This window comes from Talpa europaea (genome assembly GCF_964194135.1).
Source record: "Talpa europaea genome assembly, chromosome: 3".
In the NCBI taxonomy this organism is placed as follows: Eukaryota; Metazoa; Chordata; class Mammalia; order Eulipotyphla; family Talpidae; genus Talpa; species Talpa europaea.
In genome coordinates this window covers 134477940-134504451 of record NC_140069.1, presented here as the reverse complement: position 1 = coordinate 134504451, position 26512 = coordinate 134477940, and the positions used below count along the sequence as shown (strand labels likewise).

The following is a 26512-nucleotide window of genomic DNA, read 5'->3' as shown; positions in this document are numbered from 1 at the left end:
GCCCATGGGATATAAAGTCCAAATCCCTCTGTAGGTATTTAAAGCCTTCACATCAGCCCATTTTTCAGTTCAGCTTGGTGATCCACGAATCCCCACACACTTTACAGTGCAGCCAGGTGAAGTGTATAATTGAGGTTCTCCACATACACATGCCTAGGACCCGCACACACCCCTAGACAGCTTGGAATGACTGTCCTTGGTTTCTTCCTTTAAGCGGTTCCTATGCTTTCTTCAATAGTCAGCTCCAGTCTCTCCTCTGTCTTACAGTCTCTCCTCTTGAAGTCCCAAAGCACTCTGCACTGGCCCCCATAGAGGCAATAGTCATATTCCTTTATCACTGTTTAACTGTTATATCTCCAAAGAAATTGTGAAGTCCATAAAGGAGGCATGGGGTTACCATCTTGAGGTCCCCAGCAATCTACTCAGTAAGTGTTTTCTATGCTTCTGAATGAAACCTGCCTTATGAGATTTAACAAGAATCCCTTCTAGGGACTGAGTGACTGAAGTGGGTGAATCTGAGGAACGATCGGGCTGTTTCAGAATGGGAGCTCCCCGTCCAGAAATCAGCAGCCAAAACACTACTACAGGACTCCAACATGATTCAGGGCTCAACATGATAGAATCTTTTTTAAAGATTTCATCTTTTGTACTTCACCTCACAATTAGAGAAGTCAATTTGGCCTCTACAACTGGGTGATGAAATCACTCCCACACAAAGCTGTCTCAATAGTGAATACCTGGTGACATGTCTGAGAAGCTTTTCAGAGGGAGAAACTCCATATACAGGGTCATTTCATAACTGCAAATGCCTTGAAATCTCAATTCCATCATTTTCTACATTCAGATTTAGTTTACCTCCACCTTAAATAAATGCACTACCTTTCTACTGAGGGGATTTTAGAAAATCTCTCCCTCTCTCTTCCCCTCCCATGCTCTCTCTCTCTGTCTCTCTCTCTCTCTCTCTCTCTCTCACACACACACACACACACACACACAATGCCATGCTGACATGGGATTAAATTAAATCGTCTCAGTGTCTCTGACCTAGCAGCTTCTATGTCCATGACAAGGGAAAGGGGGCGGGGACTGGAGGCTTGGAGACCCAGCATGCACTATGCTGGGTTGGCTGTCCTTGGAAGAGAGATGATTAAATGCTGAGGTAAGGTAATCAGGCTAGGACTGTCTCCTGCATCTGCTCAGCCTGCCCCTGATTAGCCCTAATCTAGAAGGCGTATGTTAATCTAAGCTTGTATTCTGGGTCATTTCAACTGATTAAGCAACAGGAAGCCCTTCAAATTTTACTTAAAGGGTTTGGCGTTCTTTTTTGTTTTTCAGAGTGACCCTGCATAATTCTAATAATAAGATTCTTGGCATTCGTAGGCACTTTTCAAAGCCCTCTCACAGCCTCTGCGCAGCATTTGATTTCTGCTAAAACCATGGAGAAGCTGGCAGGGCAGATGTTCTTTCTTTTCACAAATGCCAGAACCAAAGATACAGAAAGTCCTAAAGTTTTAGTACCCCATTTTCAACCTAGTCCCTCAAAGCTATAAGAAATTTTATAGTTAATTCAGTTTAGGAAATCCAATCCCCTTTCTTTTTCTTTAAACTCAGAAATAAACAGACAGAAAGCTTCTTTTAAAAAAATAAATATGGACTGACACGGTGATTTTTTTCCCTCAAGATGGCTGACCGTAATAAAGCAGTCATCCGGGTTCTTGATCTGGAGTCTCCCATGCACCAGCTGTTTTTATCAGACACTATGGACTGCAGGGACCCAGAAGGAGAGGACGATGCTCCTTTCATCACTGCTGACTCTCCACACAGGCTTCTTGGTAAGGTTTACAGAGTTGATCATAATGGAAAAGAAGTCAAAGATGACTCAAGATCATGAGATGTTGGCACAAGGACTTCCTTTGCCAAGCAGCATTAGACCAAACTCCCTGAAGAACTGCCGGCTTCAGGACCACAAGACTCTGTAAAAGACAATGAGACCGGACCCTGCTCTATTTTTCTAACAGCTGGGTATCATTCTTGAGCCCAATCTTCTCCCACCTCAAAAAGTGGCAATGAGATCCTTCCAATAGCTCAGGCCAAACTTCATGAAGCCAAGATATCTCTGACCACACATGTAACTAATACAGCAGCAAGTCTGCCAACTCTCTCCAAATATCAACCCAGAACTGAACTTCTCCTGCTACCCGGTAGCCTCTTACCTAGACTACATTGTAGCCTCCTTTGTGATTGTCCTGTTTTAGCCCTTGCCCCACTCTAGTCCATTCTCCATACAGCAGCCAGAGGGATCTTATAAAACACATGCAGTGATGGACTGGGGAACCCGATCTGAGAATTCAGATCCATAGCCTGGACTGGGCTGGGCTCTGGACCCAACCGGCATATTCCTTACCCAACAGCCTTTCTCCCCTTCCAAGTCAAATCCTCTCTGGGAGAGACACACAGTGAGAGTGACCTCCAAGGTGGCCTGACGGCTTGAAGGACCCCCTAAGAGCATCCATTCTTGAGTGGCTTGCTCCTCTGATCAGGGCCATCATTCCCCTTTTAGGAGCATCTATATTTTAACAGGGACTTAATTATTAAAAATAGGCAACACAGAGAGGAAAAAGTAAAAAAGCTACAGAAAGTTAGAGTAGATCTTACTTGTTCTCAGCGGTAATTACTTAAAACTATCTCTAGTAGAGGGATTTAAGATCAAAGCATTATAAGTAAGAGCAGAATAAACTTTTGGACAAAGGGTCACCTTTGAGTCTTTCAAATATTACATGGGTGGCAGATAATACCCTCTACCCGACAGTCTGCCTTGTCTGTTATTGTAAGTGGCCATTTACTAACAAGGACCCTTGCTTTGTTCTCTGCATAATAGGAGGCCACAAAGTTTTACAGTGGTCTGTCTCTGGGGGAAGCACCAGGCGAGGCTTTGTGATAGACCATGGGCGCCAATGAGAGTGACTTTAAAGGTCAGGGTCACAGCCTTGCACACTCTGTGGATTTATCATTCATGATCTACTCTGCTCTTGATCTCTCCTAAAGTAATGATTCATCTCTACCGACTATGTAATAGAACACACACACACACACACACACACAAATACAATTTATTTACTTAGAAAAATTTATTTTTCCCAAGACTGACTTCTAGTATCCTGAGATCTGATGACTAAGTCTACATATCACAGCTAAATCTTGAAATACTGTGTGGCAGCGACTATTCCATCCTACTCTTACAGAGTAGCTCTCTACTAAAAAAAAAATAATGTCCAAGAGGTTAATGGAAATGGGTATTCTCACAACCTCCCTTCATCACAACCTACCATCCCCTTGGTGGCCCCTAACCACCTCATACATTTGCTCAGGCACATCCCTCTGCTTAGCGTTGCTCCCTGCTAACCCAAGTCCCAAGTCTGTCATAGACATACTCAATACAGAACAGCCTCTTCTCTCTTGCCTGATTTCACTGTCTATACCATTCATTTGGCACCAGCTCTGTGCTAATCTCTGCGAAGTAGTTGTTTTTCTCAGTATTAAGTCACTTACTTAGATTGTTGGCAGGGCTATGTTTTTAAATCTGAGCAACTTGAACACAGATGTTCAATAATTGAATATGACAATTGATCAGGTTCTTCATGATTTTTAGCAACTTGATTAAGCCATGACCTCTGCAGATCAGAGGGAGTCTTTCAAACTTTCACTCTGCTGCCAAGAGAAGTAGGATTTTCTCCACAACCACACTCTAAAGGTAGTATAGCCACATGCTGTACAGTAGTTCAGGTACATTTTATGGTAGGGTAATAAAATAGGCTACTTTGTTTTCATTGAAGGCCTCTCAGTCAGAAAGACCTCCATGTGAACTCTGGCTCTGCCACTTAATGGCCTGTGAGGCTCACCTTCCTCATATATAAAATGGTAATTACTAACCTCACAGGATTGTCCAGAACTAGGTGTGCCAACCTAGGTAAAGTCTGGCACAGGGCCTGGCACACAGTAGGTGTACATTAAATGTCAGCTGCTTTTCAACGATGACTTTGAAAGAGAGGTTTGATGAAGTCTGGCTGGGGTCACAGCTGTTAGACTGAAGCTCTCAGGAAATAGAGAGGAAAGCAGAGACAGCACAGATCTCCTTTCAGCAGTGATTTGCTCCTGCCAGGAAGCACAACATTTGCCAAAGACCTTCAAAGATGTAAAGATTAGAGAGAAAAGCCATGAAATCAGGGCAGATGGACTAGCCGGGCAGCTTCCTTTCTCACATACAGTGATGGTCAGAAGTAGCACTGATAAGGCACCAGGGCATGTATGAAATAGCTGCCAATTCTGTACACTGCTCAATAAACCAGGCTAAACAATTAATCAATATTAAGAATGCTAACTACACGACTAGAAACAACCTGATACAATGTCACCATTCTGATACATTTTTAACCCTTTCAGAAACTAGTAACACAGGCTTGAGCCTACCAGTAGTGCAGAGTTGCAGGCCTGGTCAGGGTCACCCAGACTACAGACTGCCCTCCCCCCACCCACCCCATAAGATAGAGCAGGGCAGACAGCCTGGGGAAGAATGGGCCTTTCATTTGCCCTCACAATCTGGGAAACCTTTGGGAATTGTTGTTTGCTGTAACTGAATCTTTCAGCCTAAAGGCCTTCCAAGTTGGTCATGGAAATATCTTTAGTTGAGAAAAATATTGGTGGTTGTGAGAGAAAAAGAGCTAAATAAATAATCATCAAATAAACACAAAGTCGGAAGAAGAAATACACTTTATAAAACCCAAAGGAAAAACTTATAATGTAAAGTCTTCTGGAGTTGATGTACATGGAATACACATCAGGAAAAGTCTGGCTGTATTACCTAAGTAACTTTTGCAATTCTTAGAGCCATGAAAGGTATCTAGAGGTGTTTCTATGGAAGACAGGCTAGAGGGAAGGCCTTCAAAAATTTTCATTTGCAGGCCTGGAAAAAAATTTACATCAGTGATTGATGTCTAAGGCAAGTCAGTACTGTATGGAGAAAGACAGGCATGGAATGTAGTGGTCTAGAAACTGGAGAGCACGAAAGAAAATCAAGCAAAGGAGCTAGTTCAGGAGGCAGCAGCAGATACAGGGGCTGAGAATAACAAACAAGGGCCAGATGGAAAGAGGACAGATGTAGGGCAAGAAAGGAAGGTCATGAAAAGAATGTCAATATCAAATGAAAAGGAGCTCCAGGTAACCCTCACAAGAGGAAGACAAGGGAAAACAGAAAAAGCATTTCTGTTATAGTAGATGCTGCTGGGACATTTAATCTTCCTTTTCTGTGTTTTTAAGTCTATGGCTTTTGGGTGCATTTGTGGGATTTATGGATTAAAATATGTATTACAGCTGGCAAATACCGAATATTCTCCTGCGGCCAACAGCAGTCTCACAGGTGACTTGGTTAACAGGTACTTCTCAGCATCCAAGTTGTTTTCTCCTTTTGCTAGACAATCTCAAGCCTCTCTTGGAAAACAACTTTCTAAAATAACTTTTGAAGCATTGACTCCCTCTGGGGAGGATGGAGTCACTGTGTCCTTTGCCTGATTTTGCAGATCAGCAGGGCACTCCTCTGGCTCCCTAGACCATAAGGTAAAACTGAATTCATTTTTACTTTATCAATAAATGTATTTCAGGACATATTTTGAAGGTATGATTTCACGGTTTTTCTCTGGAAATTATTGGACGCCCAGAAACATTAATAAAAATGAGGGTTTTGTGCTTCAGGATTCAGACCACCATGGTTTTATTATCCTGGAGATTCAACTCCCACTGTGGGGTTAAACAAGCTGATTCCAAGGCCTACTGATCTGACCAAGAGGACTTTAAACTGAAAGTGGCAGCGAAGTATTCAATTAGAGCTCGAGTTAACTAGAAAACCTTAGCAAAGATGGAATACGTATGTGCTCAGAAAGACATTTGATCTAAGTGTACAGAGAAGGAGAGAAGGTGCCTAGCACAGATCCAGAAGAAGTCACTGGGGAAAGGGTAGGAACAATACTCAAAGTCTTCAAAGTCTACATTCCAATGGATAGTCAATGGGCAGTATATAAAATGTAGATTTTTGAAACAGAAAGTGGAACTGAAATTAAACAGGAAGTGGTGGGCAGAAACATGAGAAAGGCACCAAGCTGTCTAAAAGTTTGTAAAAGTGAAGGTGTAGAAATGAATATGAGGCCCAACTGGGAGTGATGCAGTTAGGAACAGATTTATTTTTCTAATATTATTTTCAAAATTATATTACAGAAATTTTTCAAATAGGCACAAAAGGAGAGGCTGTTACAACTCTTCTATCTGAACAGGGATAGACTGAGGCAAAGAAGTTTCCAAAGGTGTTATGGTTTTTTTTAGCCCCTCACTTAGCACAATCTACAGAATAACATCCATAAAACAAACTGAAACTTTCTAAAGGCATTAGAATCAAATTTGCTTTAGACAGTGAGACACCTTAAGAGCAACTGTAAAGTGGAAGTAAACTGACAGTTACAGGGGTTGATAATCACATAGAAAGAAATCTAGCTCAATAAACTTCATTGAGCAAAATATTTATCCTGTCTTTCCTATCTGACTGTATTTCACATAACCAAACTGTTTTTTTTTTTTTAAAAAAAGATTTATTTATTTATTTATTTATACAGGCACTGTGTACAGTCAGAGGCCTGGGAGGGTGAGAGAATTCACCAGAGCCAGAGCGGGGAGCAGAGCAGGCAGAAGGACCGAAGTACACTGCTGAGGGGAGCAGCGGGCGGCAGGAGAGGTCTGCGCGCCATGTGGGACCCTCCTCTGGTGGCCGGGGAGCAGCCAGGGAGCAGCCGGGGATCGAACTGGCGCTGCAGAGGCTGTGGGCAGCTTCGCAACCCAGCGTTCAACTGCTGTGCCACCGGGGAGGCCCAAACTGTTAATTCTTTATAAAAGAATTCCATTTAATAAAGGCAGAAGGAGTAACATTAGAGAAATCACCATTTTGTAACTCAGTTTAATAATGGATCTATACAAAATCCTCAGTCGCTGCTAACATCAACAGGCGACGAGGAATACAAAGTAGAGGAACCACATCACTCTTGCAGGATGCAGAGCCTGGAAGGGCAGCCTCTCAGTTGCTCTAACCTCCAGCTGCTTCCTTCTCTCCCCAGAGATGAACCCCCATGGCATTCTCAGTCAGCACCACTAGCAATGGGTACATATGACATACAAAGACCTGACAATAACAATTTTATAAAGCACCAGATAACATGGGTCACTAGAGCATGCCACAGAGGCACAGCTGCAGAAAGACTGCCCCCCCTTACCCCCCGCTCCCACCCAGTGGTCCTTGGTACATAGCCTCTGGCCATCCATCATAGAGGACTTTATAAATCCCTTGGTGAAGGTGCTGGCACACTGAGTGCTAACAATGAGCCTGTTTACAAAATTAGATCTTATAGTCCGTTTAGCTGAGCTGAAGGGAGGGTAGGTGATCCCCACGCCCATACCACCCTCTAAACTGGAATCTGTGATGTGCTTTTCTTGTAGATACTTTCCTAATTACATCTTCCTTAGCTAATATAAAAACTAATTTGTATTCCTTAAGCACCCACCAGCTGGGGGGGTGGAGGAGATGGTCCAGGCTTATGCTGGCTTGCTTAAAGAAACTGCCCAAGGATTTAAAAAGTGTCATGAGTAATCAGTATGACAGATAAGCTGTATGTGGCAATTAATAGCTGACAATATTTACACTTATAAAACTGTCAAGTCATCTTTGTCTCATAGAGTTGCCTTGAGGGTAATTAACATTGTATTTGTAAGATTTAAGTTTCTGAGAAAAAAACACCACTTAAATTTGAGGTAGTATTGTCATTTCTTACAGGTTTTCACCCAGGAGTCAAAACAACCATGTAGTAGCTATTAGAGCAGACAAGTGCAGGAAGCAAATCAAGATCCTGCTTCTCATCTCTAGAGTTGCAGAGAATGGCAGGTGCCACCAGACCAGTGTTCCACCCCCAGGAGTGTTGTCCACACACCATGTTGCACATAAAATGAACGATTCGGATCCATACTCTTAGCCCTAGAGATTTCACATGCCCCTTTGTTAGTTAGAAGCTCCACTGAAGGAGAAAGGACCTCTCCTAACCAGAGGGTTATGAAAACTTAAGGAAGAGAAGGCCAGGGAGCAGGTTAGCTGAAATGGACATTTCTAAAGTTAAAGTCCTTTCCCATGGCTACAATATTTTTTTGCAAGGAATAAGCAGGACATGGGAAAAGGACATGAGATTCTTGGAGGAAAACATTTCTTAAAGGTGAAAATAAACATCACAGTTAGAAGGAGTTGTTCCAAAAACACTCAAGCAAATTTCCTTTCCTTTTCTTTTTTTTTTTTAAAGATTTATTTATTTATACAAGAACCAGGGTACAGGCCAGATATGCGGGAGAGTGAGAGGATTCACCAGAGACAGAGTGGGGAACAGAACAGGCAGACGACAGAAATACACTGCTGAGGGGAGCAGCGGGTGAGACAGGAGAGGTCTGCTTCATGTGGGACTCTCGCCGGCAGGCCGGGATCAAACCGGTGCTGCAGAGGCTGTGGACAGCCTCACAGCGTGGCGCTCAACCGCCTGCGCCACCGGGGAGGCCCCTTCCTTTTCTTCTTTCAATAGGCTGAAACAGAAACTCCAAGGCTCACTTAAACAGTCAAGCTGTTTCAGGAGGCTGGACAATTCCTGTAAAGGTGCTGTCCAGTGGAATTCTCTGTGAAAATGGACATGTTCTAAGTGTACACTGGCCAATACGGTGGCTATGGAGCATATGCAGTGTGGCTAGTGTGACTGAGGAACTGAATCTTTACTTTTACTTTTAATTAATTTAAGTTTAAATTTAAATGTGCAACTCTACAACCTTTCAGGGCTTCCAGTGAATCAACTCCACACCATAAACATGCTCCAGTAGCACACACACTGTAGAACTTGATAAGAGTCGCTTTTGTTTAGAGGGAAACTCAATCTGAAATTGGATGCGCTACATTCACCCAAAATATGTTTTCCTGGCATTCCCTTATATTTCAGGCTTTTTTCTTTGCTGCCCTATTTCAACTTATTTTAATGGCCCCAGCCCCCTAGGTGAGAAACTGTATTGGCATTTTAGCACAACACGTATAGCTGTACATTGTATGCTACAGGCAATAAGGAGAGGCTGGGCTGGACAAAGTCAGAAGAACTGCTGGGCGCCTCTCTAGGAGCCAATCTGATAGCAGGTCTTTGTAGTTTCACTGAGTGTGTCTCAGTTTCCATATTTAGACCCCTTCAGTGATTCTCAGATCCAATTGCTAGCTTTACAAAGGGAAAGATGTTTTTATTAATTTTACTTCAAAAACCCCATTTAGGCTCTGAAAATCTCTAAATTGGGGCCTTTCTAATAATGAAGATTTGGTGTAATTATAATGTCACAGGCAATTGTGCTGCCAAAGCAAAACCAATATGTCTCCGAGCTGGGCCTTTGCTCTCAGTTTGACCAACAGGAGGAGAAAAGAGGCTTTGTCAGGAGCAGATGTGCAGTGGGAGGCCTGGGAAAGGAGATCTGTTGAATGAAGCAGGTGCCACTTAGACATTCACTTCACTGACTCCAACCACAACCTCCCCCTTCATTTGATATCCTGCTCTTGGCAGGAGAATTGGGAGAGGGCATCACACAAAAAGGAAGCATGTTTATCCTGTTCAGATTACTGCTCTGCCAGGCTGCTGCTCCCAGCTTCTGCACATTTGCTCTTTATTAAGCAAATGGTAGAGCTAGGGAGTGAATCCTTGTATTTACACAGGTAACCTGAGAGCCAGAGGGCCCCAAACCATACTGGCTGCGATGTGCAAGCTATCAGAGTTAATAACAGTGTGCTGACATTCCTTCAAAACCCTAATGGAAGCAAAAATAAGAGGGAAGTCCCCTTTACCCAAGAACCTTACAAATTTTCATTTTGCATAAATTTTTCTTGTTATGATATTTTGGTTCTTGTGTGAACAGTGATTAATTCCCTTTTTTACATACTCAATTAAAACCCACCTTTTAATTCGTGTATTTAATGGGAATGACTCCAATTAAACTTGTCCAATTATGGCTCTGGATTTGATATGCCAAAAGAAAAAACAAATCCCCTTACAGAATATTACCTGCAATGATAGGCACCAAGATTCTGTCTTGGTTACAAGGAGCTGGAATCATCTAAGACCAGAGTCTGTCTTTCGAATACAAAGACTCAGAAAGATCTGGGGACCTAAAGGGAAGGAGAATGAGATAACGAAACATGTAACTTTTGGCCTCAAGGACACCGGGGATGGAGAGGAGACCATGGTCAGTGGTGGTCACCTGCTGGAGGGCAGGTACCTTCTAGGGAATCTTTGCCCTGAAGCCCTGACTTCAGTCTTTTGCCCAGAATGTGACTGGCTCATTGAGATTTCCCAGCCTGAGAACACCCGACACAGACATGTAAGTCAGACTAGATGAGGCTTGACAACATGTGTGAATTCCATCTGTGGCCCTGGATACATTTAGTTTTCAACATCTAAAAGGTACTTCTGAAGGACATAGCCATGGCTCAAATGAATTTAAAAAAAATAGAGACCAACATGTAGTGGCCTATCATCTCATTGCAAAGGCCCTCTTTATTTAAGTCTTCAGATAGTTAGCTGAGGCTAGGTTCACAATTCTCGGTATACATATGAAGAATGCCTGAGTCCACCCCCATTTATAATGACACAGAGGAGAGGATGCACCTCCTGGTCTTGCAGACTCTACAAGGAAGAACAGGATCTAAACTCACAATGACATATCTTAAGAAGCAAGCCCACTCCTTCTGAGGGTATTCGGAAATCGGCATCTTTGCAGGAGACTAACAAAGGCACCAAAGAACGCTGACAACGGGAACCCCTCCTGCCATGGGGGCTATGTCTGACGAGTGACAGGACAGGTCTGATAATCTGGCGAGCTGAAACTCAGGTATCTGCCCCAGCATGCCTGAGGGACAGTGAAAGAGGTTCTCAGAAGCAGAGATTCTCAGTGTGAGATTCTCTCCCTCCACATGGAGCTTACTAGACCAGATCCTAAGAATGTGTCTTGGAAGTGCTAAGAGAGTTAAGTGCTCACTAATAATGGTGGTTAACAGTTATTGCATGTTCACAATACCCCAGGTACTAAAGAAAGTAGGACTAAATTTTCTCTGCTGCCCCTAAAATCAGCTCTCTCTGGGTGGGGGAGCAGGAGGAGCTATTCTGGAAGAAGGTACTTTGGACTTCAAGGGTTGTTATGAGGGAGTAGGTGGGAGGACAAGCTTTGGTACTAGGAAAGGGCTGGGATTGTAAACCCCTTTGAGTGTTCTAGAACTGAGCACCCCTTTACACGTCTCCATGTTCCTATTAACCAGAAGCTGTCCTGTTTTATTGTGAAATCTGGAATTAGTTTCATATAGCCTTGTGACCTACTGGATTCTGGATAATTTATCTTTTGGGGGGCACTACAAATCCATTACAGCACCTGGCCCGAATATATCTGTAGCCAAGATCTGCACTTAACAGGCACCTAATGGAAATGTGCAAGTGGCCTGGGTCATGAATGGACTAGGAAGTGGGTCTAGGTGCCACCACTGATTCCTGTCTCAGGTTTTCCTGCTCAGGACTCTGAAGGGTTTCACAAAAATGGATCAGCTCTTCTTGCAACCCTCCTGCGCAGCTATTTTTGGGGGTGGGTTACTGTAGTCAGATGGTTGCTTTATTTGTTTGTTTGTTTGTTTGCTTATTCACAAAGCCATGCTGTCCCAGCCGAGAAGGTCCTTGGGAATCAAGGCTTATGAAGGATTCGTGTTGTCCTCTGGGCAGAGGAGCACAACTGGCACAGATACAGCTTTAGATCAGCACAATCCAACAGAACTTTTTGCAAGGATGGAAATGTTTTGTATCTGCATGAGCCATCAGTGTAGCCACTTGCTACATGTGGCTATTTAAATATGAACAAATAAAAATTGAAAAATGCAGTACCTCAGGCTACCTGGCTATTGATTACTTGAATGTGGCTAGTGTGACTGATAAAATAACTGATTTTTATTTAAAAAATTTTTAAAGCCCTTATAAATTTTATTTAATTTAATCATAATTTTATGTAGTATCAGTATCCTGAACTTAAGATTTAATTTTCATTAACTTGCATTTAAATTCAAATAGCTACACAGGGCCTCCCTGGTGGTGCAGGGGTTAAAGACACAGCGCAGTCAAGCTATAGGCAGCCACTGTGGTATGAGTTCTATCCACAGCCACGGAGGAGACCCACATGGCACAGCAGACCTCTCCTGTCTCACCTGCTGCTCCCCTCAGCAGTGTATTTCGTCAGTCTGCCTGTTCTGTTCCCTGCTCTGTCTATGGTGAATCCTCTCACCCTCCCACACCTCTGGCTTACCCTCCAGTTCTTGTATACATAAATAAATAAATCTTTTTTTAAAAAAATAAAGGTAATTTTCATTTGTATTATACCTTCTTTACTTCCTAAATTGGGTAGATTGGGGGAAGAAGGAAGCCCACATCAGCCAGTAGAAAGTACTGGAAGAGAACAAGAGTGTATTATAATTTGCAAACCTGCTAAGAAATTAGAACTTAATTATTCCAATTACTAAATAGAAAAGAGCAAGCATGTGATAGAGGTGCTTGCTATCACCACAAAGGTAGTCATGCTGTAATATATAAATGTATCAAATTAATAAGCTACACACCTTAAATTTACACAATACCACACACACATACACACACACATATTTTAATGAAAAAGAAGAAAAATATACTGGAGATCTGGACTTAGTTTCCAGTTTCAACAGTTGGTACCTACATGACCCTGAGCCAACCCCAGCTCTGCCCCTGTAAAACAGGGCTCATGAGTTCTACCCCACCCACCTTACTGGGTGAAGGTGGAATGATGCTGAAGTGTTTGCTGAGTCAGTTGCCAGGGGGTTGTGGTGGTAACAACTGTAGTAGCATTAGCAATAGCAATGAAAAAGAAAAGGAAAGAATGGAGAAAGAAAGGGTTCTAAATATTATTCTCAATGCTTAGAGGCTAAAGGCAAACAGGAGAGCAAAATGGATAGTTATTTTTCAGGTATGACATTTACCAACATCTTTCCCAAAATGAAAACTATTCATCTTAAAAGTTACTGCACTTACATGGGGAAACCCTGTCTGTAAAGAAAGCGTGTTGCCCAGAGTGATCCACAGTGCTGTCCACACTGCTGCACCTGTGGCCGTGTAGGCCACTTCAGGCCTCCCTCTCAGTAGAAAAAAAAAAAGCCCTTTACCTTACAGGAGGATGGCCTAAACACCCATCGCTCCCAAAGGTGCTACTCGTTGGGGACTTTCAGGACAGTAGCTTTGCAGCCTGGGACTCAAGGCTCACAAGATACACTGCTTAGGGCCACTGCTTCAAGTCTAAAGGTGCTAAAATTCCCCATTTTTGGATTAAAGGTACAAATAGTATCACAGTATCAAAGGGCACAACAACCCTTTTAAAGCTATTATGCTTTACTCTTACAACAAACACATTTATTTATTTGATCTTTAAAATTCTGAGGCAAAAAGTGATCTAGTGCACAGTGGAACAGCTTATCAGTACTTTATGGGAAAAACAACACTTACATATTCCATAAATTAATTTCTGTATTGGCTCAACAAAAACAAAACAAACAATCCAGTCAAGAAATGGGCAGAAGAACTAAAAACACATTCCTCCAAAGAGGAAATGCAAATGGCCAACAGGCATATGAAAAAATGTTCAACATCCCTTATGATCAGGGAAATGCAAATCAAAACCACACTGAGATACCACCTTACACCAGTGAGAATGGCACATATCAAAGAAACAAGCAACAACAAATGTTGGCGAGGATGAGGTGAAAAAGGAACTCTCCTACATTGCTGGTGGGAGTGCAAACTGGTCCAACCACTATGGAAGCTGTCTGGAGGTTCCTCAGTCTACTAAAAATGGAGCTACCACACGACCCGGCAATCTCACTACTAGGGATCTACTCAAAGGACAAAAACATTGATTTAAAAACGCACCTGTACACCTATGTTTACTGCAGCACTATTTACAATAGGTAAAACCTGGAAACAACCCAAATGCCCAAAAATAGATGACTGGACCAAGAAGATGTGGTATATATACACAATGGAATATTATTTAACAATCAAAAAAGATAAACTCATGCCATTTGCAGCAACATGGATGGAGCTAGAAGGAATTATGCTCAGTGAAATAAGCAAGAAAGAAAAAGAAAAATATAGGATGGTTTCACTTATAACAGGAATATAGGGGAACCAAATAAGACATCAGTGTAAAAAAAAAATACTAACAGTACAAAACACAACAAAGCAAAAACAGACAATTATAAATCAGAAACATCCTGCAGGGGAGGAGGAGGGAGAGGGATCAGAGGGAGGGAGGGAGGAGCACAGGGGACTGTGGTGATGGTGCACGGGTGCATTGGGGAAGGAAATTCTATGGGGACTACACCTGAGGGGGTAGGGGAAGCACATATTGTTTAAAAATAATAAAAATAAAAATAATTCATTTCTGTATCTCCATTGACTCTTGAGAACAAGTCCATATACTAAAAGTGTTGAAAGAAAGAGGAAAAAAGGGAGAATGAAAGACATATTTTATCGTATACCAGATAAAGACTGGCATTCTATCTCATTTTTATTTAGTTTTTATTTAACTCGTATTTTTAAAAAGATTTGGAACAGAAGGGACATGCAGTAAATAATGGATGATGGTGGCGACCATGATGATGAAAAAACAGTGAAAATAGTAACCCCTCATGCTGGAAGTTGAAATACAATGTAGCAGTTGAGCTCTGAAGAGAGACTATGGCATTAGGAGTAACAATGGGTGAAGTAACTACCATAAACCCTGAGCTGGAAGAGTAGAGCAGCCCCAGCCCAAGGAGAGTGGGGCCACCAAAACTGAATGCAGGAACAGTTAGAAACATTAACTTATAATCAAGAGTCCTTTAACTTCCTCCACTCAAGGTTATAGAAAGAGCTTCTGAACCACTGATGCATATGGGTGCTTTGGTGGGTACACTATGGCAAGAACACCTGGATGGGGGATCCTATACTTGGTTTACAGTGATGTAAACCAAGATGACATCAATACAATTAAAAAATAGTAACAACAGTGAAAAAGAATTGCAATAATAAAAGTAAAGAAAGGGCTTCTGACCTATTCCCATTTTACAGTATTCACCTCAGAAGCACAAATCCTTCCATTGCACAAGGGGAGGAATTGTATTTGTACTGAAGACAAGAAATCAGGGTCTGTTAACAGTTCTGTACCCTGTGCACAACTTAATGTAACTGAGGGAATGATGGAGATGAAATTGATGCTGATAGCTAATAATATCATGTTTACGATCTATCTATAAGCCAAGCACTATTAATTATTTTGCTTAATGATCACAGCTGCCTCATGAACAGGGAACTATTATTCTACTTTTATAGTTCAGACTTACAGAGTTCATTTGCTTGTCCAAGATTACAAAGCTTGGGAGTGGTACAGCTTTTAGAGTATCCAGCTAGGTCTACAGATCCCTCCCACCTTCATGACCCTTCTTTTCCACCCAGCATTATACACCAGATACTCACAAAGTTAAATGACCCTAACCACCACTTTCTAAGACAGGCTCTTTCTAAGACAGAGAGGGTGGCGTGGGCAGGTGAGGGAGTTAGGATGGAGTGGGAATGGACCATAGGAGATGTCTCTGATCTATTCACATATTTAATCAAAGCTATGAGTCCCTAGAAAGAGACAAAAACTTTTGTATACAATTTCTCAGGATCCATAGACTCAGGTTAAGGGTGTCCTGAAGTTCATATAATACATGTAAAGTAGGATTTTAGAGAAAAATTAAAACACACATGTTGCCTCCTTTGGGCCCACCTGGGTTTACATTTTTATAATCTGTACAGAACAGTCCTTTCGGCTGTCCTGTCTCACTCGGGAGTCCTTGCAGAATAGGAGTGTCTGTTCTAGTCTCTCAGGCAAGGACTCTATCCAAAGACTTTCCCCCTTATCTGAACTTCATGTTTCTGTCCCTATATATCCATTCTGTATCCCTCTTGCTAAAAAGATCCATTTCTTTAGAAAGGCATTTAAATGAGTATAGTTGAGATTAAATTTAGTTGGGGAAACAAACACATTTTAAAAAAGTTTTTGATAATGTCAAAGAAAAATAGGGAGATGAAAAAGTGGACATGGTCAACGTGAAAACAAAACATTGTTTTTTCCCACAGGAATTTAAAAATTGATTTAGTGTGATTTGGCAGTCAGAATGGGTAGTAAAACTACACTTGTTTTACTGTGCAGCAAGACTGAACCGGGCCTTTTAGTTTAGGACATTTTATGTTGATAAATCTTTTTTTTTTTAAAGATTTATTTATTTATGCATGCAAGAACTGGGGTATAGGCCAGAGATGTGGGCAGGGTGAGAGGATTCACCAGAGACAGAGTGGGGAGCAGAACAAGCAGACTGACCCCAGCACACTGCTGAGGGGAGCAGCGGGCGAGACAGGAGAGGTCTGCTGCACCATGTGGGCAGCTCCCTGGCAGCCGGCCAGGGATCGAACTTGCGCTGCAGAGGCTGCGGACAGCTTCACAGGGTATGCTTAATCCCTGCACCACCAGAGAGGCCCGATGTTAAGTCTTTATGGGGAAACTCTGCAGCAGAACTATTGCTAGAGTCAAGCCAGAACAAAGGACACAGTACACTGAAGAGAAATGAGAAGGCTGCTCTTACTGTGAGTATAATGTTAATGCCTTGTAATCAGTTTTAATTTTTAAACAGACCTAACCCTCTCATCCATTTCCCTTCATCAGGGCATAGAGAAGGAAACTGGCCCCAGATCTCAACCAGGACAGCACAGTTAGTAGATGATCTCTGCATGTTGGACAATAAAGATGTACTTTCCAGCGTCTCTAGGGGAAGGCTAATTAAGGGTTGGAGGCCAAGGGGAAGGCCAGTAAGGAGCAGGAGAAGCAAATTCACCAGCCAACTTGCTCTGGGCAGAAATGGATACTCCCATGAGCCCTTTCCCACATCACCTGGTCCTATCTCCTGGTCTCTATTTCCTAGATACAGATGGGAAGGCTGAAAGATCCGTGGGAACAGGAGGGACTGGGTAGGGGTTTCTAGGTGAGGAAACAACTCTTCAGCTGGGTTTATTTCCTTCTGAGCACCTACATCATCCCAAAGAATGTTTCCTGGTTCTAAAAAGCACCCCCACGCCTCCCAGTTCAATCAAATGAAAATACAAAGACATGTTCACTAATTGCAAAATAATCTTCTTAAGCTCTGAAACTACTTAAATCTGACAGGCAGCAGTTGAATTCTGCAACTGGAGAAACACACAGACCTATTGGCTCCTCCAGGCAATCAAAGGGAAACCTGTGTGTGTGTCTGTGTGCCCACAGAGGATGGCTGCTAGGCAGGGCAGCACTTGGCATCAGAACCACCAGAGCAGCCCTACAGCCATGAGAACAGCTGGGGCACAGTTCTAAACTAGACAAACCCAAGCAGCCTATGGCACGGGTGGGAAGAAAGGCTGACATTCCCCAACTTACTTGTTCAATATTAGGAGACAGTCATAACTCTGTATTTGTGTTCTCTGGGCAGATAACGGTTTACATTAAAAGAAGGTGGCACAGCAGAATGGTGTGGAAACAAACTGCCTGAATTCAAATTCCACTTCTGCCATTCTGTGTGAACATGTTCAAGTTACTGACCCTTTCTGTGTCTCAGTTTCCCCATCTGTCAAATGGGGGGGGGTAACAGTGCCTTACCTCATAGGGTTATTCTGAGTTTTAAATAAGCTAATGCGTATAAAACACGTAACAGAGAATCTGCACATAGCAAGCATTGTAGAAATGCCTGTTAAATAAATAAAATTAATGGGATAATGGGATGGAGAGAGAGAATGCAAGGTCAACAGTGGTAAAGAAAGCTGATGACCTCTCTTGGAGTGTTCCATAAGTGGACATGCCCCACAATCATCTTTAATACAAAAAATGAAATAGAAGAAGTTGGGGGAAGGAGTGGGAGGCTAAATTAAAATGTCAAAATACAACAATTGAGGCTCCATAGAGTTCTGCACATATAGAATGAATAGCCATGATTTCTTAGGTCTAGAAAGTTGTACCAGGTTTGGCCTTAAGCACATCAGCTCCACTGCAGGGACTACATCTCTTCTACCAATAAAGAGCCATTCGCTCCTCAAATCACTGGGTCATTCTTGAGAGCACCTGCTTCCCGCCTGTCCATCTCTAGGACAATGAGCACTTCCTATGTCCCTGGCCCCAAAGGAAGTTGAGACAGAAGGAAAGAAGAAAATTTAAACTGGACGAGTTTGCAACTTGCTAGTAATTCTGCTAAAAGGCCCAATCCTTTCAGATAATCTTGAAAGTTAATGTGAAATTGACTTTATTAGGGAATTTTGATGCAGTTTTTTTTTTTTTTTTTCAAATTTGGAGATGGGTCTTTCACTAACTGCTAATAACATCAAAATAGTAAGACGTCACAGGAGCCTCCCTGGTGGCGCAGCGGTTGAGTGCTGGGTTGCGAAGCTGCCCGCAGCCTCTGCAGCACCAGTTCGATCCCCAACCACAGGGGGAGGGTCCCACATGGCGCACAGACCTCTCCTGCAGCCCGCTGCTCCCCTCAGCAGTGTACTTCGTCAGTCTGCCTGTTCTGCTCTCCCCTATAGCTCTGGTGAATTCTCTCACCCTCCCGTGCTTCTGACTGCACCCAGTGCTTGTATAAATAAATAAATAAATCTAAAAAAAAAAAAAGAAAAGGCCTGGTTTAAAATAAAAATAGTAAGACGTTACAGCACAAAGAACAGAATAAATAAATTGAAATAGATGACACCCTACATAGTCTATTAAGAATTCTGCATATGATAAAGATGACATTTCAAATCAGTTCATGAAGGATGAATTTCAACCTTTTTATGGACTAAGTGGTGTGGGAATAACTAGAGTATGTAAGGCAAAAAATTAACTCAGATTCCTTCCTAGTGCCATATAGCAAAATAAATTCCAGATATTTTATAGTATTAAAAAAGGTGATGCTATAGAATAATTGGCATAGAGTTAGATATTTTGACTCTATATAAACATAAAGGCGGGCCTCCCTGATGGCGCTAGGGGTTAAGCACCGCACTATGCAATCCATAGCCTCTGCAGCACAAGTTCAATTCCTGGCCGGCCAGGGAGAAACCCACATGGCGCAGTAGACCTCTCCTGTCTTGCCCGCTGTACCCCTCAGCAGTGTATTTCAGTCAGTCTGCCTGTTCTGCTCCCCACTCTGTCTCTGGTGAATCCTCTCACCCCCGCATCTCTGGCCTGTACCCCAGCTCTTGTATGCATAAATAAATAAATCTTAAAAAAAAAACAAACATAAAGGCAAAGAGATATAATTAAGGAAATAAAAATGAAAGTAACAGAATTAAAAAAACTGGGGAAAAACTATTGCAACTACACAATAGAAGGGTTATAGCTTTAATAAAGGAAGAGCTTTTCCAAGTCTATTTTCCAATAGAGGACAATAACAATTCCAACAGAATGGACAAAGAAGAATGGACAAAGAACACGAATGGATAAACACTAAATTATACATGTGTAGATAAAAATATGAAATAAGTGAAAATATCACTAAAATACAAAAGGATAAAAATCAAAATGAAATACAAATTACTGCCTGCCAAACAGGCAACAAAAAAAAGTGCAGATGATGACACTGTCCAATGGTGGTGAGGGGTAACATGCAATGGTGCTGGCAGAAATATAAAGAAGCACATGCTACACAGAGAGCAAAGAATGGAGACTGTCAGAAAGCTTTGGGACAAAGATAAACTATTATTTTTGTTGTTAAAAATTATCATTAACCCAAATTATCAACAGGTTTAATATGCTGAGTACTATAATGATATATTACCAAGTATTAAAATAATCTTTTAAAAAAATTAGTGATATAAAAACAGTTCAGATACTTCAGAATAAGTTATAAAATATTACCAACACAATCTCAGTGAGGTTAAAATTTTTAATAAGGAAAAAAAGCAATTATTAAAAAAACCCCAAACATAAAATTCTATGGGATTATGGACGCTTTTTGTAATCTAGACCCAAAAACCCCTAGAAAATGATACATCTCTTCCTTATGGCATCATTAGACAATATGTCATTTTAGAAAATGCTGCTACTTTCTCTTAGCAGCTCGGGTAAGGCACCTGATGGGAAAATAGTTGAAGCAGATGATTCCCATTACCTTTATTGATCAGTTAGCTTTAAGGAAATATAGCTGTGAGAATATGCAAAAAGATCTCAGAATAAGAGCATTTTTGAGGTGGCCAAGTGCCATTACAATTTTTATTTTTCATTATTTTCGCTGAAATAGGAAGAAGAAAAAAGACCGAGGTCTGGTTCCCCAAGGATGGCTAACAGTGGGTGGTGAGGTCTGGGTGAGGTGAGTATCCCCGAAGAGCTCTTCAACCCTGTGGAAAGCTGCTTCCACTGGACCTGGAGTCCATTAGCACATGGGGTTCTAGGGTGTAAAGAACAGTAAAGGGAAACCAAAGGGTAGTATTTTAATTTTTTTTTTATGCTCTCTTATGTTAAGTTGTGTTGGGGAAAAGAGGGAGCACAAAATAACAATTTAAAAAAAAAAAAAAGAGGTAAAGGAACTCAACCAGAGGCCTGGCCCAGGTACAGGCAATTCTAACAGCATTTCAATGAAAAGAAAGGCACCTATGAGAAATCTTTAACTTGAACCAAACGTGAAACTGCATTCAAAGCAACCAGCCTCATTCACTACTGCTGAAAAAGGGAGAACATAAAGGAAATAAAATAATGCAAGTGCTTGGGTAATATACCCTGAGTGCTGGCGTGGGGAGAGGTCCAGGAAAAAGGGGAAGTCTTCAGGGCGCAAGGTCTCTGTGAGGTCTGCCTTCATGACACGGAATGTAAATCTCTGCCACGTATGGGTCATTATCTTGAATCTGAAAACCACTGTCCTCTGGGGTACCGCTTCAGAGCCTCACACTGCTCCAGTCCTCCCTTTCTAGTTACTCTATCAAGTTCCACACACAACTGCCCTCCATCCCAGAAGATGCTGAAAATCCTCCTGCTTCAGGCCTGAACAACGTCCAAACTGTTCTTAGAAGAGTCATCTGTTAGTGGGATTTATATTTAAACCATAGTATGAAACCTGGGATGTATTTCCCCCTTGCTTGTGCCCCCAGTACCCTGCCCCTAGGGACCATTTCCAAAAAGTGCCTTGTTCTGCACCAAGAGGGTCCTTGCACTTACCTATAGATTCATTGATTTGAAACACTGAGGCTGGGAAGAAGCCATAACTATAAAGTAGTCAGTCTCACTCAGATGGGTCAAGACCATTATAAGGGATAACAAAGTCACCTCCCAAGACCACACAAGGGAGTACTCTTAATAGTTCCATAGTGAATAAAAGCAACTACATTTCTGAAAAAAGTGACATGGCCAGATATCCTACTTTCTCTGTTCCAGGTAGGTTAGGACTACCATGAGCAATAGGAAAAGGTAAGGAAATAGGAGTAGGATTCTAGCTTAAAAGGGAGGTTTTCCTTAATTTCATCTATTATGGTTTATTTCATCTTAAGCATATATGGCTACAAGATACCTTCGTCCTGCAGTGTTCTGGCTAAGATCAACTCTCCCTCTATACCCCCAGCTCTACAGATAAAGCAAGTTGTAGATGCAGTATTGTTTTTGTTTGCTTTTTAAAGAAAATGAGTGTCAGAAACCACAATGTGTCTTCACGTTTCTTAGGCTATCCTTTCCTGGGAGGATGAAATACTTTCTTTCCTCCCCCTTCTAAAGGAGGACTGTGTCTTTCTTCAAAGACTCTTCTAACTAACATCTTATTCAGATCTTAGAGACCTATCCTAAAAGAAGGCCAACCACTTTTCTTTCAGGCACTGATGCTGTTAGGAACTTTCCAACTTGAAAACATTTGCTATTGTCTAAGTATATATGTATTCTGAAGAGTTTAATAAACAATCACACAGAGCCTCACAGAACAGGGCTGGTCCTCCTCTTTGACCCAGCCGTCTGAGGCCCTTCCCCTGGCAGCCCAAGTGTTGGTAACTGACTCCCAGAGCCCGCAGAAGTGGATCCAAAGATGTCTGGCGCAGCGTTTTTGTGACCAAATTTCTATGAACTTATCCCTTTTGTTTATGTTTATCCCTTTTGTTACTGCTCCATGTCTGGAGCAGTAAATTTTTGTGACCAAATTTCTATGAACTTATCCCTTTTGTTTATTCGGGGTATCCCTGATAGTCAGGCAGTTAAAGAGCAGGGAAAGACGGGCAGAGTGGTGGCATGCTATTGGTTAAATCCAGAGGTCCTTGTTGATGTCACATATAATAGGAAACATAACCTAAAGCACAAACCAGAAAAGCACCTGCATCATAGTCTGGTGACCACCTTTTGGGAGATAGAACATTACCCCCTACCGAAATGCACCCACCCACAGGAGACTCTCTGCTACAGTAAAGGCCACTGATTTACACTACCCACAGGAGAATAAAGGAACAAATGTGTCCCATGGCAGATTTCAAGGTACTTCTCAGCAAGTCCTGTCACAGCAGAATAGTCACTTTTCAAATAAGCAATTCAGTTAGGTAGCCATTATCATGGCATTTTCCTTTCAGGAAACCCCAAGTCTCCTACTAGTGAAAGGAATCAGAAGCTCCTAGAACCTTCCTAGGCATCAACTGCCTACCAATAAATAAAAAATCAAATCAAAGCTCAACCTCTTTCTGAAGGGTTTGTTGTCAGTCATGTCATGAAGGTTTAAGTGGAAACAGGGAAGAAATTCAATAAAATATTTATGCTCTCTTACCATTAGCATCTTGAACTCCAGTAAGTGCTCCGACGGCTGCTGCGGTTTCCCCAGACAGGACGATTTGTCCCCCTCCCTGCAAGGTGGCCTCGGCCAGGGTGGCGACAGCATGGGCGGCAGCTTCACTGTGGGTACAGAACAGGAGAAAGGGGATGTGTCAGATGAATAAAGAATACAGCTCTGCAGCAAGACACACCTTCCTTTCACCCCTCCCTGGATCTTTCTACCACTCCATGGCTGTGAGCTACCACCAAATACAAATCCCAGTGTCAGTGGTAGAGTCGGAGTGATTTTTAAAATGATAATAAATAGGTAGAGAAATCCAAAGTCTTACATATGTATAAAGCTAATGTGGGATTTTCTTTAAGCCTAGGAAATGGATGTTTGAGGACAAAATGCACTCATTTCCCTCTTCTTTATCAATATCAACTGAGCACCAGCAAGCCACAGTGGAAGCTCTGAGCCACATTCATGATGCAAAAGCCATTTTGGTTGTCAATCACAGGGGGTTTTTTTTTTCTCTTTACGGTAACATAAGGCAAGCCATCTGAAACTGTCCTTTTATAGCCAAGGATGGATGATAATAAGAGGAGTCAGCAACCTAGACTAGCTATTCAATTAATATTAAATAACAACAATTTAGTTTATATCCATGATCATCAAATACAAAGTAACGGGTGACTAATTTCCTGCAGAGCCTAACTCTTCCCTTGCCTCACTACATGGGGGCAGCATTGAACTGAAAATTAAATTTTTAAATTATCAGTATAAGCCCAAACTCCTTGACTCTAGAAATACAATGATATAATAAATCCCCATTCACTGCAAAGCAAACTGTCCATAGAATAGAAATATAAACCAGCTGTTTGTGATGTACACCAAACCTAGCAGTTTGTATACCCATTTTGTGATTCCATATGGTATTACAAACTAAGGTACTATATTTAATCTACAATGTATTATATTAATTTATGTACCATAGTTGGTATTAATTTATGTATTATATTAATTTATGAAAAGATTATAATTTACCATCCAAATGTCAGAGATACTAAAACGTGAAGGAAAAAAAAAAAACACAAAACCAAAACACAAAAACCACCCAGATAAACTCACCTCTCTTGGGCAAATAAATGGTACCACTTCACACAGTTATTGAGAGAATATCCACAGTGGCATGGAGTAGAGGAGGTGGTGTCATTTAGTTTAGCAGATGGACCAAGAGCTGGGTCTACTCACTGCATAAGCAGCTGACTGAGCTTGCTGTTAAGCTGCAGGCTTTGTCATAACTATGGCAGCCATCTTGTAATCACAGCCGTAGGTGGGGACGGGTGAGGGGCTGTGGTCTGGTTAGGGGAAACATGACTGTTTCCATCAAAAGCAAACTCAGATGGAGCAGTCAAAGGAGGCAACAGCTCGGTTATGCCTTTATTGAAATAGCGTTCTTCAAGAACTGTCAGAAAATTGTTGAAACTGTGTAGCCTATGGACAGCCAACAGTATGTTCTTTAAAGCTGCACTATTACAAAATGGGTGTATCATCCATGCACTACTCATATACTATTTTTTTTTTGTACTACTGGTCCTGTATCAGAAATTTTCTTTTATTATTACTTGGTTTTTAAATTTTTTCTTAGTTACTTAATCTGCTTATGGCACAATTTGCCTCAAATCCATTCCAAATTGTATATTTTGTTTTTCAATTTCCAAAATTACAATTGACGACCCCGCCTCAAAGGCAACATATACCAAACTCAATATTATCACTTTCACTAAGAAAGACAGCAGATGAGTAACTTTCCCTGGGGAAATCTTTCTGATAAGTATTCTAGGAAGTAGTAAAAGAAACCCAATGTTAATGAGAAAAGCCTCATTAAATATAAAATTCTCCTCGTCTAACTTGCCTTGCTTTTTAATTTTTATGTCCCTGTGTTTAAAAGCTATTTATGACAATGAAATCATGTAGAAAACTTATAAACATTTCATTAGGTATAAAAGAAAATTTACAGATATTTCTTTCTATTCCTAAAATACAACTTTGAAAACAGACAAATACATCCTATATACACAGTTTAAAAGCCTGCTTTTTCTACTTAACATTGTATTTCCCCATGTGACTATTCTTTGATATTCATTCAAAATAATGAACTACAAAACTGCTGATTTCCTCATTTTTTCTAGTTGTTTAGCTGTGACAATTTTTAATTTCTAGGTTCCCTTTGACCTAGGTTCAAGGTCATGAGTATGTACTTTAAATTTACTTACTTTCTTCATAAAAACCTTTGGCAGGTGAGAATTCTATCACTGAACCAACCATGCACCAATCATAAAAACCTTTGGGATAGAACTGAGGTTAAGCAAAAAAGCTAAACAGAATCATAGAATTTATATGCAGGCAATGTAAAAGATAAAATCCTTCTCTGTGATAAAATACTTCCTGGTAACCTGATATTATAGTCAGTCATTTCACAGTATCTGGAATATGAATTCAGAGCCAGAGGGGACCTTGGATCTAGAATTCCTACTAAGGGCATTCTTTATATTTTATGTGGCAGATTTTAATTTTAAAGTGCTTCATAAGCACTACTATTTGTTAGAAATAGTAAAATAATTTAGTGACTAGAGCCTTCATTTTTAATGGTGAAACTTGTGTCAATAAATACTTCTACCAGCTGATTTTGTAGTACCAATTATCACTAATAATAAAAAATATTTTACATTCTGATCTGACACTTTTGGGAAAGATGAAATGTATAATCTTTGGAAAAGGCTGCAACTATGGTATTTTGAAGAAGGAAGCTGGTATATGAGCAGTATTTATATAGAAATAGGACCTTTGTTTACAGGTCACTCTTTCCCCACAGTTTAAATCAAAATTTACAATAATCTCAGGCCCATGATCATCAAAAGTGAAATCCTACCACACTGGCACACCCTGGACACAAGTGGTAGCATGGATCTCACGGATGATGATGGGGAGAGCAGCTCCCCGCGTGCTGACATGTCGTATACCTGCTGTGCCCAGTCACACCATTTTATATGTATGTCTGATGCTCCAAGTATTTGAAATCATTTTCTTTAATACCTTTTTAAAATAAGTGATGATAGAAGAAAAGTTTGAGAACCGGCAACAACCTAAAGCAATCAGGGATGTCAGGGCTGAGGATCCCATAGCATGACAGGTCGGTGAGGTCAGTTATTTCATCCCCTATCAGGGGCCCGGAGCAAAACAGCAACGGTAGGCTCTTACATGGGGCTTAACGACAATGATGACTTCGGTGGTCAGTGGGCCTATTTTTTTCCATACCTAATCTAATCATTTATTCCAGACTTCATAGAAAATGATCAAACTATACTTTTAGAAAAAGACGAACTCTTGGGCCTCCCCGGTGGCGCAGCGGTTGAGCTCTGGGTTGCGAAGCTGCCCGCATTCTCTGCAGCACCGGTTCGATCCCTGGCTGCTCCCCAGCCACGGGAGGAGGGTTCCACATGGCGCGCAGACCTCTCCTGCTGCCCGCTGCTCCCCTCAGCAGTGTACTTCGGTCCTTCTGCCTGCTCTGCT

At 41.5% G+C, this 26512-nt stretch overlaps 1 protein-coding gene across 3 annotated transcripts in view; it reads right to left on the bottom strand.

Annotated features, from left to right (window-relative positions):
* The window catches only part of NRF1 (nuclear respiratory factor 1), a gene marked incomplete at both ends in the record, with an annotated part of 81094 nt that overhangs the window by 3658 nt on the left and 50924 nt on the right, over positions 1-26512 (bottom strand). For 2 of the 3 annotated variants that reach the window (XM_084229984.1, XM_084229985.1), the window contains one exon: positions 22952-23076. In XM_084229984.1, the coding sequence (XP_084086110.1) occupies positions 22952-23076 (125 nt within the window). Of the gene's footprint in view, positions 1-4858; positions 4961-22951; positions 23077-26512 lie in introns of all 3 variants that reach the window. The other variant, XM_084229983.1, reaches the window with a different exon arrangement.